This window comes from Pygocentrus nattereri, chromosome 11, assembly GCF_015220715.1.
Source record: "Pygocentrus nattereri isolate fPygNat1 chromosome 11, fPygNat1.pri, whole genome shotgun sequence".
NCBI lineage: Eukaryota > Metazoa > Chordata > Actinopteri > Characiformes > Serrasalmidae > Pygocentrus > Pygocentrus nattereri.
The window spans coordinates 28,647,814-28,663,125 of record NC_051221.1 but is presented as its reverse complement, the minus strand read 5'-3'; the positions used below and the strand labels follow the sequence as shown (position 1 = coordinate 28,663,125).

The 15,312-nt window shown below is 40.7% G+C and overlaps 1 protein-coding gene across 2 annotated transcripts in view; it reads right to left on the bottom strand.

The window, feature by feature from the left end:
• Positions 1-15,312, bottom strand: part of wwox (WW domain containing oxidoreductase) — a 218,022-nt gene that overhangs the window by 142,855 nt on the left and 59,855 nt on the right. For both annotated transcript variants that reach the window (XM_017699435.2, XM_017699437.2), the window contains exon 7: positions 4,321-4,506. In XM_017699435.2, the coding sequence (XP_017554924.1) occupies positions 4,321-4,506 (186 nt within the window). The remainder of the gene's footprint in view (positions 1-4,320; positions 4,507-15,312) is intronic.

Sequence of the window (15,312 nt, the reverse complement as noted above, 5' to 3'; positions counted from 1 at the left end):
TTTTCATGTTTTTCCCAGTTAACCGGATATCCGTTCATAAATTTTCAAAATACTTGAACATTAAATTTAATTGAAATGCACATCCCTATTCCAGACCCGCCCATCTCCCCCCACAACACATCTTTATGGTCTTTACACAGAGTCAGACTGCTGTGTTTGAAGCGGTTTCCCCATTTCAATTAAATAACATTGCTGACAGGTTTTTACCCTGGACTAACCTTGTCCAAGGTACAGCTACCATATCCATATACAGTTGGATGCACAAGCTCATGCACCCATGGCCAAAATATATTTTGTTGTTTTTGAAGTGAAAAGAAGTAAATACAACCTCTGCAGCAAACTATTTTTAAAAAAACATCAGCACAATTTCTTTACTTTCATTGACTTAAAACAGAAAGGTCAGTACCTTTAAACTACTTAGTCAGTACTTAGTAGTAACAACCAATCTGGCAGGTATCACAGCCTGTAAACACCTCTTGTGGCCAGTTAGGAGTCTTTCTGTTTTGTTTTAGGAATTTTTACTGACTCCTTCCTTGCAAAATGCCTCCATTCTGCAGTATTCTTGGGCCATCTTGCATGCACACAATGCAGCACCCCCAGAACAATGTTTAAGTCAGGGGTCTGTCAGGGCCATTGCAAAAGCTTCAGCTTGCATTTCTTTAAGTAGTTTGTGGTGGAGTTTAAGGTATGTTTTGGATCAATGTGGATCATGTTTCTTCAGCTTCAGTTTCTTGACCAACTGTGTCACATTTGCTAATATTTTGTGAAATTCATTCTGCAATGTTTCCTGTGCCACTGGATGCCACATGACACCAAAGCATAACAGATATACCACTGCGCTTAACAGTTGGCAAGTTTTTTTTTTTTGTTGTTTTTTTTTTTACATCAAATGCTCCTTTTTTTCTCCAAACATACCTTTGTTGATTGTGTTCCAGTGTTACTTCATCCAGAGCACTTTCCACAATGCCTCAGACTTCTCTAAATGTTGTGCATACTTCAACAGTTGATTTTCTGATGAGGTCAATGGTAATGTTTCTTTGGTAACATTCACCGTAGGAAACTGCTCATAAAGCTACATGACCCCTATATAAGCTTGTCATGCCAACTGACACAACACTAAATAAATGTGCATGACTGCTTCTTCCAATAATCATCATTTTCTGTAAATGTTACATTTACCAATTTTGATCCAAGTTAGCTAAAGTAGCCTTTATGACAGATGATATGACTTTCACTTCCTCAACAAAATAAATAATTTGGCCAGGAGTGCCCAGACTTTGCACACATCTGTAGGTGACAGTCGCCCATCTGTTGCTACTGAATTTACCAGGATTATTTAACCCATCAATCAACGGAAAGAGACCACCAGAGGACCACCACTGACCAGATTATTTTGGCAGTGGAGCGCTTTTAGTACAATAGTGACACCAATATGATAGTGGTATTTTAGGATGGGTTTGGATGTGTATTTTGGTTCTCTTGGTCTGGACAAAGCAGAGAAATATACGCTGCTGCATTTTAGTTTTGTTTACTTGTTGCATTGACTAGCATACTTGATAGAGATCTAAAAGATATGTCGTATAAGTAAGAAGTTACCGATAAGGCACATTCTATGATATACATTTGGCAACAATAACTGTTATAAAACTCAATCAACTTTCGGAGTCACACTGTTTTATGGTATAACTTAGGTTGTGGGTTCCACTTACGCTTATGTTGTCTGTTTTGACAAATTCTGAATAATGGTTTTCATGTACCAAAGTGGGTCTGCATATAACTGATAAAGCCAAACAACAAATTTAATGCTAATAATATATTAGCCATCACCTTGCCCACTATGGTGGTCCCTTTCTATTAATGCATAGGATAGATGGTAGCATCTCAGTGTATATGTCACTCTTTTGGCAGAAAAGTGTTTCATAGCTAAAGAAAAAAATAGGCAGTATTTATTAAGTGCTTCAGAAGGCTGATATGTAATGACCACAGTCCAGTAGTGTTCTGGCTAGCTGTAAAGAGGGAGGAGAAATAGAGTGTCAGATTAGTTTTCTCTATCACACTATCCATCTTCTCCTGTTAGAACTGGGCCTGTGGTGGAAATGTCCAGGAACTGTCTGTAATGTCACTGAGCTCTGTAAGCCTTAGTGTAACAGAGGAGATAAAGTTTTTAAGTGAAACCATTTTATTTTGCCAAAGCTCAATTTCCTCACTCACTCATCCTTTTTCGCTACTTGCCATACCTGTCTGACCTGGTCAAGGTCTTACTTGGTGCCAAAGCTTCACAAAATATAATCTCTCTCCAGGTCAAAGGTCAAACCATTGAACCTAAAAGGACACACATTACAGCTAGTGGCTTAGAGTGAGCAGAGGGGAGAAGAAAGAGATTAAGAAAGACAGAAAACCAAGAGCACAATAAAAAACATTTTGCTGCAGCTCTCTCTAATTGGGATAAAAGGCCACTGATAAACTGTGAGGCCAAATTACAACATACTAAAAGTGTGTCTGTGCGTGTGTGTGTGTGCATGTGTGTACTTTGTTTTCACCTCAATCAGTGCAGAGGGGGTTAGGGGACGATTTATGGGTCTGGGAGAGATTCTGCAAGGGGTGGATTGGGGAGGAGAAGGTGTGAGGGGGGGAAACTCCATTTTCTGGGGGAAAGTGCTGTCAGGCTACAGCACAAATCTATCTGAACATGCACCAACAATCAGACCATATTAAGGCTTATTTAGACTTTATATATATATATATATATATATATATATACATACACTATAACATATATCCAGTGTCTAATATGAATGTCACACAAAAATTATGTATTTTCTGATAATCATTACTTTTGAAGTATCAAATTCTTGCTCATTTTATTTGCATTTACTGTGCATCAATTAATTTCTTACATAATACATTCTGCAAATAGTACAGTTGACTGAATTTGTAGAAATAATGTTTGACTAGTACAGAATCTTTACAGGACTGTATAGATTATTCTATTATTAGAATTTAAGTGTGAACAGTAGACAGCTTTCTGGCTAACTAGATAGGTAAATAATGAAATTTCACTATTCACAAAAACATGTCCCCCCACCCTTAATCTGTGCCAGTGCATTATCACAACCTGTTCCTCCATTCCTGCATCTCATTCTGCTACTCATTTTCATGTTTATGATCTACACATGTCTGGCCTCTATTTCCCCTGCTCTCCCAAAAGAGTGGCTTTATGGGAAAGACCCCTGCTATGGCTGTGTGCCACCAGACAGCCCACCACAGATGCCTTTACACTACTGCATGAGCACTGAAGCATTTCAGCAGGTCAAATCAATCACGGCCATTCTGCACCAATTTAATCAACCTTTATCAAATCTCAGGCCAAGATCAATGGCTCATATCCTACTTCACCAGCGCTGCATGGATGAGAAAGCTGCATGTGACAAGACTTTGTTGGAATACTGTACTGTAATATACATCCAATCTTTGAAACTGTGTACAAAAAAGTCAACAGCTCCTTTTGTTACTTTACTTGCTAGGCATTGATAAATGCATGATATGTTTTTGAAACCAAAAACAGAGAACAGCCAATGGCAAATTAAATTAAAGGAGGAGCAAGACACTACTAGCCTTTACCTACTACTATTAAAATGTTTAGGGTTTGGTTTGCATTTCTATAAAAATAAGTATATAGATAGAAAAACAATCATGTTCCAGATACATATATAAAATTATTCCAATATGATGCTAGTACTGTGTGAAGTTTCGAAGAATTTGTGGAAAGTAGCAAGAAATATTACAAGGGTTCAGAATGATGAACAGAGCTACAGACAATTACATAATAAATGAGAAAGCTATATAACATAGAAAAGTAAGTAATAATGAAATTTAGCATGCCAAATATTCCTGTTCCACTTTAAATTATATAGCAGTTACATTCTGGCACCTCAGGCCACTGCCCACTCAGGCATCACTTAAGGTGGAACGGGAAAAATTCAAACAAGAAGCTAGTGAACAGGAAGCTGACTTCTGCCTCGTTCAAATCACTGTGCCACTCTTTTAATGACCTGGATCCACAATCTTCTGCAGTGTTTGGCAAAGGGATGTCATCCCCTCAGGAAATTAAAAATTTTCCAACCACCTTCTCTATGGTTGGTGCAATTTACTGCACAGCAACTCCTTGTCATTGTTGTTTTATGCTGTGAAGAGTTTTTTGTTGCTTTTTGCCCCCTAGTTGCGTGCGCATCTCTGTGATGACGTTGTGCAGAAACGTGGAAGCCCTGGCTGGTGTCCTGAACATAGAGTAGAGGAAGCTGTAGCTGTATATGCTCTGACCTGTGGGATTCAGAGGACACTACCACGACACGTGCAGGAGCTGACCGCCGCAGCACGTCCTGCAGCAGCTGCACCAGGTAGAAATGGCCAAGGTGGCATATTTGGAAGGTGGATTCCAGCCCGTCCTCCGTCAAATGCCATGGCTGCGTACACACTGCTGCATTACACACCAGGATGTGCAGGGGCCTAAAGAAAGAAAAGCACATGTCACAATACTTTCACTATTTAAAAAACTATTTTTCTTTTTCAATGCAAAAATGTTTTATTTCATCTGACAGTACTTTCAAAGGTGGAATTGGAAGTTGGTCAGGCACCTTAGTAAAGAAAAAAATATGCCTATAAATATAGGGATTTTCCATGGTTTGGTTGAATTTTTTCGCCATGTTGACCATTCCTGGGACCCAGAGCTAAAGGCCAAAAAGAGTACCTTTAAAAGTAATTACAGCAACATGAATATGACAACGTGTTTGAGAGGAAACTGACAAAGGGAAAAAACATGTAAGAAAAATGAGAAATGGAGGACAAAAGGTTGTGGATTTGAGAAAGCTGCTAATCGCGTCAGCTGACATCCAGGATGTGATCCAGCTTGAGCAGCAGCCACACTGTAAGATCAGCTAAATCAGCCTGCTGAGACATACTCAAAGAGACAAAAGGCATTTAAGACCATGTCTTTGTATACACAGAGCTACCAGAACATACACATTATAGTAATAATACTTTGCTCTTTGTGCACAAATCTGAATCCTATTTCTCTCACATAATCATAACATTGAAAAAATTTCATCATTTCACATGTGAATTCAAGGATGGTAAAACTACAAGACTGTTTCTGCCTTTAGGCCTAGTGCCAGAGTCCAAAAGACACCCCAACAAGGTCATTCCACACAGATATGGGAAACATCCCTCACCCCTGAGAGAGCTCGCTGTAAAACCCAAACCCCTGAAAGATTCTTGCCTCTGACAGAGTCGCTCCACTGATCTAGAACCCATGGTGGCGCCACAGAACAATCTGAATCCACCCCACCAATTTTTAATTTCTTCCATTAGAATTAATTATGAGGGCCACAGGCAATTTGTGTACTCTGTGTTTAAGACTGCCTGCACTATTAATTAAAAACTGGTTGCTGGAAAATTAACGAAGGAATTGTTATGCCCCTACTATAATGAGCCTTTCCTATGACATTAAAAAAAGGAGGAGTGCATGGCGCGTTTCCCTCCAGGTTCTAGGAAGAAAAGTTGCAGTCTGCGTCAGCGCAAGAGCAAGGGAGTGTGGAAAGTGCGCACATGTTTCAGCACACCAAGCTAGGCCATGAAAAAGCCCTTTTGACAGGTGACCTTCAAAACTGTAAAGCATATGGAAAAATCCTTTTCAAACGATTGGCCAAGCACAATGCTTTCTAGATCATAGCTGCAATTTCCAGAACATGTGCGCAACCCTAGTTCTGAATGCAAGAGTATTATTACGACTGAAGAATGTTCAAAAAAGTCTCCTTTAGCCACATTTACATGCAGCCTAAAAATCCGTTAGTAATCTGACTAATAGCTCAACCGGAATAGAATACGTCCATGTAAACACCTGTGAACACAGTGTAGCTGTGCAAAACATTTCGCTACAATCTCGCTACAGGCTTCAGTCAATCCGCGCAAAATGAACCACAGAGCGCGGTCGGTAACCGGGCTGGTGGCGACTGTGCTGTAATGACTGAGCCGCGGACAGCTCGAGCAAACGGGCGCGCGCGCGGGTCCCACGCACTGATCACCCCTAACTAGCAGTAAACTCAGGGGTCGCAACCGAAATGTTAAGAAGAGCCGTTTTATCCTTTCAACAAAAATCAAACCACCACGGGAGCCACGACACTTTCTGTCCGTTTTACCATCTCGGCTGTAAGTCTGTCTCAGTGTGAGCTGATGTGATACAGGCTGAACGTATAAACTCAAACTCAGACCCACTTTGATCTGCTTTAGCCTTCGGCTCAGCTGTAGCCGCCTTTCTCGCTCCTCTGGAAACTTCTCCGTGAGTTTCTTGTAAAATGTCTCTCAATGTTTGACTTTTTATGAGGTTGAAGTCGCTTCTCATCCTCCAGCTTCTTGTTGTTACCTTAAATGGCACAGCAGGACAATCTGGCGCCTCACGCACCATTTAAGGTGGAACGGGACAATTCGAAAGAGAAGCAGGAGAAAGCGAAGCTGACTTTAGTTTCGCGAGTTGCTGCAGATTAAACGTATCCGCAAACCAGAGTGATTTATAAATGTAAATAAGTCCATCCATCTCCAAATGATCGATGTTCGTCTTCTTTCTCTTTGACGTTTCGATGTCTGCGTTGCTGTGTGTCCAACAGTCTGCACATCAGTCTTGAGCGTTAAAGGGTGAATCAGCAGTTTTTCACTCCAGCGTTTAAGACCATTTATTGCGAAAACGGTGTTAGAACTGTGTGTTTTAGCGATTTTACAGTAAAGGAAGATTGTTGTTATTTTACTTAAAAATCTAGTTCTGCTGTGGAGAGATTATTCAGGTCTGATTCTCACCCCAAACAGAGCCACAGTCACTGCTGAGAATTTTGAGGCTAAAGTGTTGCTCAAGTTTAAAAAGATTCTGAAAGTGGATGTCTGTACATACACCGATCAGGCATAACGTCATGAGCACCTTGTTTCTACGCTCATCGTCCATTTTTCGAGCTTATTGCCTTCGAGCACAGCTCGACTTGACCCGCCATCCTTCAAGGTGCGTGGAAGACAAGCGTCGAGAATGTTCTCTGTACTGGCACCCAAGTGGTGGATTGAACTCCCCCTGGCTGTCCATACAGCATCGTCTCTTGCTGTCTTCAAACGCAGACTGAAGACATCTCTACACAGCACTTAAATGAGCATTGAATTATAAGCTGCACTTATATATTATATTATATTTTATTGTGTTGCACTGCACTGTGTATTGTAGTTTATTGTATTGTATTGCATTGAATGGCACAGAGTTCTGTGTTCAACTCTGTTCCTTTTTCTCTCGGTATCTACAGTGACTTTGTTTCTAGCAGTATCTGAGCTCAGGACTGTCTTTTTCTCTAAGCTATTGGTAACTAGCAAAGATACTTTCTCTAGATAGAAAAAACACTTCTTGTAAGTCACTCTGGATAAGAACGTCTGCTAAATGCTGTAAATGTAAATTTTTTAGCTCCACTTACTATATAGGTGCAGTTTGTAATTCTACAATTACAGACTGTAGTCCATCTGTGTCTCTGCATATTTTGTTAGCCCCATTTTACCCTGTTCTTCAGTGGTCAGGACCCACAAGGACCCTCCCAGAGCACGTGCTATTTGGGTGGTGGATCTTAATCAGCACTGCAATAACACTGACATGGTGGTGGCGGTGTTGTGTTAGTGTGTGTTGTGCTGGTACGAGTGGATCAGACCCAGCTGTGCTACTGGAGTTTTTAAACACCGTGTCCCATCGCTGTCCACTGCGTTGTCGGTTCACCGTGTAGATGTAAAGAGACAGATGACATCTCTTGCTGAACAGTTTGAGCTAAATCACCCTCTAGTCCTTAATCAGTGGTCACAGGAAGCTGTTGGCTGGATATTTTTGGTTAGTGGATTATTGTCAGTCCAGCAAAGACATTGAGGTGTTTAAAAACTTCAGTAGCACTGCTGTGTCTGATCCACTCAGACCAATGCAACACACACTGGTGGTCATAATGTTATGCCTGATTGGTCTGTCTTGCTGAAATGTTTCAATTGGAGCAGTTTTAATTCAACAGTTCACAATGCTTTGCACAAAATTCTCTGGTTTGTATTCAGTTATATTTGGGTGTGTACGTTTGATTGTTGGTTACACTTTCTGGTGAACTTTTTGTACATCTGCAGCTTTTTATTTGTATGTTTCTTTCTGGAACAGGATTAAATGTAGCGTCTTGTTCACACCCAGTTGGGCCTGTTTGGTGTGTCAAGTGGAGATTCACAAATGTTCTGACAATTGCACTTTGAAAGTAGCTAAAAAGTAGCCACTACTCTTTCTGGAAAAGTAGCTAACTACTAATTTTTCAGTAACTATCCCAAACCAGCGGAATAGTCTAGTCTGATTGACGCCATTCTGAATCTGATTACATGTTCTGCGCATGTGTATGTTCTGCGCATGTGTATCATAGCGAAAGGTTTATAATGTTCAACATGGCGGAGCAGAAACTGGTCTGCAGAGGAGACGAAGTTTATACTCTGATCTTTAAAAGACGGCGGTGGGATGGACGTCCAGCTTACGTGTCTCAGAACACAACGTCTTCCTCTAGCCGCTTCCTTTATAAGTACATGTGAAGGATGTTTTTCTGAGTCTGACATCAGTTTAAAGCAATTAAAAACACAATCGCACCAACTGGAAACTCATCTCACGCTGACTGGACCTCACGTGATGCTCGCTGTCATGGTAATGTCTACTCTAAGCGCTACTCCTCGCATGCATGTCATTTTGCATTAGATTACTTGTAGCGAGCATGTAAATGAAGATTTTCCATCAGATTGTTGAACAGAGTGCATATAAACATGAATCATATGAATCTGTAATCGGATTGGCAAAAATCCTTGTATGTAAACATAGGTCAAAGAATTCAGTACTGGTGGACAGGACAAAGAATGACGACACAAGGCCATGCCCAAAAAAGCTGTGACGCTGTGCAAAATGCAGATAAAAACAGAATGCAATAATATGCAAATCCTTTAAACCCCATATTTAATTGACAGTAATACAAAGACAACATACAAAGTGTTAAAATTGAGAAATGTTTTAGTTTTCTGAAAAATACACTATACTGCCAAAAGTATTCACTCACCCATCCAAATAACTGAATTCAGGTATTCCAATCACTTCCATAGACACAATTGTATAAACCCAATCACCTAGGCCTGCAGACTACTTCTACAAACATTTATGAAAGAATGGGTCGCTCTTAGGAGCTCAGTGAATTCCAGCGTGTTACCATGATAGGATGCCACTTGTACAATAAGTCCAGTCATGAAATTTCCTCACTACTAAATATTTCACAGTCAACTGTCAGTGGTCTTATAACAAAGTGGAAGTGCTTGGGAACGACAGCAACTCAGCCACGAAGTGGTAGGCCATGTAAAATGACAGAGCGAGGTCAGTGGATGCTGAGGCACATAGTGCACAGAGGTTGCAAACTTTCTGCAGAGTCAATCAATACACACCTCCAAACTTTATGTGGCCTTCAGATTAGCTCAAGAACAGCTTAGAGAGCTTCATGGAGTTGGTTTCCATGGGCGAGCAGCTGCATCCAAGCCTTACATCACCAAGCACACTGGAAAGCATCAAATACAGTGGTGTAAAGTGCTGTTACTGGACTCTAGAGCAGTGGAGACGTGTTCTATGAAGTGATGAATCACACTTCTCTGTCTGGCAATCTGATGGATGAGTCTGGGTTTGGCTCCTGCCAGAAGAACAGTACTTGTCTGACTGCATTGTGCTGAGTGTAAAGTTTGGTGGAGGGGGGATTATGGTGTGGGGATGATTTTCAGGAGTTATGCTGGGCCCCTTAGTTCCAGTGAAAGGAACTCTTAATGCTTCAGCAGACCAAGAGATTTTGGACAATTGCATGCTCCCAACTTTGTGGGAACAGTTTGGGGACAGCCCTTCCTGTTCCAGCATGACTGCCCACCAGTGCATAAAAAAAGGTCCATAAAGACATAGATGAGTGAGTTTGGTGTGGAAGAATGATTGACCTACACAGAGTTCTGACCTGAACCCGATAGAACACCTTTGGGATGAATCAGATCAGAGACTGCTAGCCAGGCCTTCTTGTCCAACATCAGTGTCTGACCTCACAAAATACGCTTCTGGAAGAATGGTAAAAAAAATCCCATAAACACACTCCTAAACCATGTGGAAAGCTTCCCCAGAAGAGTTAAGGCTGCAAAGGGTGGCCTGACATCATACATCCTAAGGATTAAGAATGGGATGTCACCCAAGTTCATATGTGTGTGTGAAGGCAAATGAGCGAATACTTTTGGAAATATAGTGTATATACCCCTTTTGAATTTGATGCCAGCAACATGTTTTTAAAAAGTTGGGGTGGAGGAACAAAAGACTGGTAAAGCTTTGTAATGCTAAAAATACAATTGGTAGAATATCCCACAAAAATTGGGTTAATTGGCAAAAAGTCAATAAAATGATGGGGTATAAAAAGAACATCCCATAGAGGTTTAGTCTTTCAGAGGTAAAGATTGGGAGGGGTTCATCACTCTGTGGCAAATAGTTAAACAGTTCAAGAACCACATTTCTAGTGTAAAATAGCAAAGAACTTGGGGAGTTCATTATATTATTTAGATCTTCAGGCTCTCTCTAGATCTTCACGCTCTCACAAATCACTGTGTGTGAACACCTTCCATTTCTTTTTGGAAATCATGGGCCCCACATTCTCCATGCTAAAGAGGAGAGGGACATTCTAGCTTGTTCACAGCACACAGTTCAAAAGCCAGGATCTGTAAATGGTATGAAGGTCTATAAATGCACATGGCACTGGGGACATGCACATCTGTGAAGGCACCATTAATGCTGAACGATATATACTGTTTTTGGAGCAACATATCCTTCCACCCAGATGATGTCTTTTTCAGGGAAGGCCTTGCCACTTCTGCATGCATTATAACAGCATGGCAGTGCAGTACAATAGTCCGGAGGCTAAACTGGCCTACCTGCATTCAAGAACCTTCACCCTTCGATAACATTTTGTGCATTATGAAATTAAATAGACATGGGGCGAGATGGCAAAAATCTAATATCACAATACTTCAGTTGGAACTGGGAAAAAGAATCAGTGGTACTGCATAAAGAACATTACTATATAAAGAATGTTATTAAAAATTGTGAACACAATTTTTATTCAATATTTGGCACACTGTGTTGCACCAATTCCAGTTAAACAAGCTAATTGTGCTCTCTTTATAATGAAATATGCAATTGGTCAGTGTTCTACAAGTACTGACATCATATTGCCCTGCAACATTATGAATTAAAAATACGACAAAAGAGACCCCGAACTTATGAGCATCTGAAATCCTATATCAAGAACAGAAAAACGTTGCACCTGCTCTTACAAAACAAATACAAAACACCTGCTCTTCTCAGTTGCCAAACACTTAAAGAATGCTGTTAAGGAAGAAGTGGAGGCAACACAGTGGTAAACATGCCCCTGTCCCAACAGTACAATTTTGTGGTATTAACATTTGTTAAGTTGTCTTTATCAAGTTCCAATCAAATATAGGGTCTGAATGATGGGACAGGATGCAAATAACTGAATTTTGTTTTTATTTACATTTTGCACAGCATCCCAACTTTTTTTGTAATAGAGTTGTACTTAATGATCTTCAACATGGCTATATTAGCATTAAAGGAGTAGTCCTTTCTATCAAAATGACAACATCCCCGTGTACTCAAGCAAGATATTCAAGGCTAAAGTAGCTGGGAAGTAATGGAGGCTGTTTGTGTGGTCCCTTTTTGTCCAAAAAGTATATGCAAAATACATGTCTAAATTTACTAATTGATGCAAATAAGCTTTCATTAGCTATGTTAGCCTCATAGCTCCAGTACAAAACTAATGAAGCAAGCTATGGACACCAAATATGTCTTCACTGATTGACAACATTTGGGTAAAAGCAACTGTGTACATTTGAATTTTTGCACTATTTCTTCTCTCTCAGTTACTATAACACAAAAGCATGAACGCAGTGCGACACCCAAAGGAGCAACACACCTCCTGCTGCAGAACATGTCTCTCTAGAGCTGGCTACACAGAAAACAGATCTACTCTCAGCTTCTGTCTGACACACACATACACACATAGGTCCTCCATGGCACTTAATGAAGCATGACACCAAGAGGAGGGAGTGATTGTACCTGAGAGTGAACAGCATTAAACTTTATGACTTTCACGCTCTGGTCTGGAGGCAAATTATGAAAGAGGAACATGTCTCCGATCATCAATGAACTGCAGAATACTGATCCCATGGGTAGCGCACACACAAGAGAATCCCACCATCACATCACAAACACTCAGCCAAAAACGAGACAACAAACCAATCTCCTTCAATTTTGCACTAGCACTACAAAAAATGTTATTTTTTTGGTTTTGGGTATGACAATCCGTTTAGTGATGTAGCGATATGAGAATTGTGAGTCAGTGCTCTTAGCCAATGCAGATATGAATACAGATACAGGTACAAAAATATTTAGAAAATACAGAAATTGGGCTTACATCTGGGTTTAGCATTATGGAGAAATAATGTATGGATTAATGCAGTGTGGGATTCAACTGCAGTAAAATAAATAAAATGCTCATATTTTAGCAGAGTGCTAACTGTTGTATATAAACTTCCATTACTTGTTCGTTAAAATTTGATTTCTTGCCAAACTACCACTTTAAAAGAGTACATTTGACCTGCGATTTCTGAGAGCAGCTTTTTATTATTTTTTTTCACCACATGTGCTTCAAGATAAGGAAAAGGAAGACAGAAGGCCTTGTAATGACAATGGGGGATTTTAAATGAAAAGCAGGTCAGAGTTAGTTTCAGAGGGCAGGTATGAGGACCCTGTCTCTTCCGTCAGCTTAGCACCCCCCCACCCTTGGTTTCATATCTGACGTGGCTGATTGAATGAGCCTCAGCGGGAGAGAGGGCCGTGTATTGCTGTTTGCCCCATAAACTCAAGCTAATCCTCCCGGTGTGTGGCCTGTGATTTAACAACATGCCGTTACAGCAGCCTCACTCTCGTAATACAGCTCCCTGCCAGGCCTGTCCTCATAAGCAAAAAGCTAACAAATGGCTTTAATAGGCAAGCCCACATAATGTAAAAACTCCCTTTAAACTTATTAATGCGATCGAGGGGGTCTACCGCAGATGCACAATTTACATGCCCGGCTAGCGGGGGCAGTAACGGGCACGCAGGGAGGAATAACGCTCCATATTTACTTTAAAAGAACCCACAGGGCATGACCTTTGACCCGGGAATAATCTCCCCACGTAAAAGAGTGATTACTTTTTCTCCCACCACTCCGGCCAGCCCGTCATTAAGGGGCTGTGTTTATGGGCTGCACAGAGAGCTGGTGTAACAGAACACAGCTTTAAACCCCCCACACACGCACACAAACACACATGCATACGCACACATCATTTTACAAAACAGGCTAAATTAGAATGCACTCCTGACTTGGCAGTAGATTTCCAAAGCCCATCAAAGTAATAATGTTACTTCACAGGGGTTACTAATGTAAATGTGGCAAGTAAGATGGGGCGGAGCTTGTGACCACAAATGGAGGACATTTGAGAGAATAAAACATCACATGCAATTAGCTTTACGAGTACACCACTGACACTCTGCTTAAGTTAATTATATACAATTATACCTAAGGAGAACATAGAAATGTGCACAGAAAGATGTGACACAGAGTAACATTTCAAAAAGAGAACAAAGAGAAAGAGATAGAGAGCACTAAAACGTGAGAAGAAGAAATGATTGCATTACGTTTCCCATGGCAGTACTTGGACTGCGTGTGTGAGTGCTGGAAGCAGAAACAGGGGGCCGTGACGCACCTTCACCAGCTGCCTGCTGCCATTCACACCTCAGCAGCTCTCTATTCTGATGCGAATTAATCTACTCCTCCTCCTCTGGGACAAACACCCATACACACACATGCACACAGAGGCCCACCACTCGGGGAATAACTAATGAAGAAATACAACCTTGGCAGGGGAGAATGGGGTTGCTCCCTCATTCTATCCCTGGGAACGGATCACGCTCGGGGGGTTCATGCGCAGTGCGAAGGTGTGTAGGTATAGATGTTGGTGTGTGACAAGAAATAGTTGGTGAGCTACATGAAGCAGCGAACTCAGGGACTGGAGAAGTGAGAAAGAGAAGTGACAGAAAGATAGAAGAGAGAAACAGCATTCTATTTTGTTCTGTTCACTTTCAAATAACTAAAGGCTAGTATGTAGGTGCACACTTCAATTGCTCACTCTTTTAACTGCAACTTACACAGGGGAAGACAGATGTAAAAAACTACACTGGCTACTTGGGTCACGAAGTCAGTGAATCTTGTGGCCAAAGCTTTTAGCATTTGTGATTAACAAACATGTTTTACTACCAAAAATCATTGGAGGTATTCTCTCATTTTGCCAGACAAATCAGAGAATTATGTGAAAGAATCCTTGTTTTTCACAATATAGTCAGCCAGATTGAAGATTTTTACCAATGAGTCTTCACTGAACCATCTTCATCTTAATCAGGCTTTGATTAATCACTCTTGCAGTTTTGTTATTGGGATTGCAGCGGATCATACTGTTGTAACAGTACTTAAAGCTGGCCATGCTTTTGAATTTTGCTTTTTATAAATGAGTTACTCCCTGCAAAGAAAGAACCCTGTCTGGCTGTCATGGCAGCTCATGACATGATTGACAGAACATGACATCCTTCTCAAAATCATATTCCAGTCACACAAATCCTTTTTTCCTTTCTAATTATTTTTTTTCCATTGTCATTATCCATTTCTTTTTTTGTCAGTAAAGACATATGGCAGGCTCCAAAGCAAACCTGAGCTCTAGAAATGTGCCACTTGCTCCACATTAACCATCATGGGGGGAATGTTAATGCTATAGCTGACACATTTTAGTTTGGTGTCTGCCTAAACAGGCTGCTTGGTGCTTTGTTACTAAAGGTGGATATTTGTAAAAGTGTGAAAATTCAGCTGGTGTGGTGAAGACAAGTGGCCACTCAGGCCACAGATTCTACATTTTAGTGGCCAAAATGTAAATTGTAGCCAGGGCAATAGGGAATGTAGATTCCTGTTGCATATTAATTTCATAGAAGTCAATGAACAATTCATAGCAGTCACTTAATAAACTGGAAAAATAAATAATAATCCTTCAGTTTAAGGGGTTAACCCATAGAAGCTGCAGTTATTGTAAGCGGTAACAAAAGCGTAGTCCAATTCTGTACGAACTTTT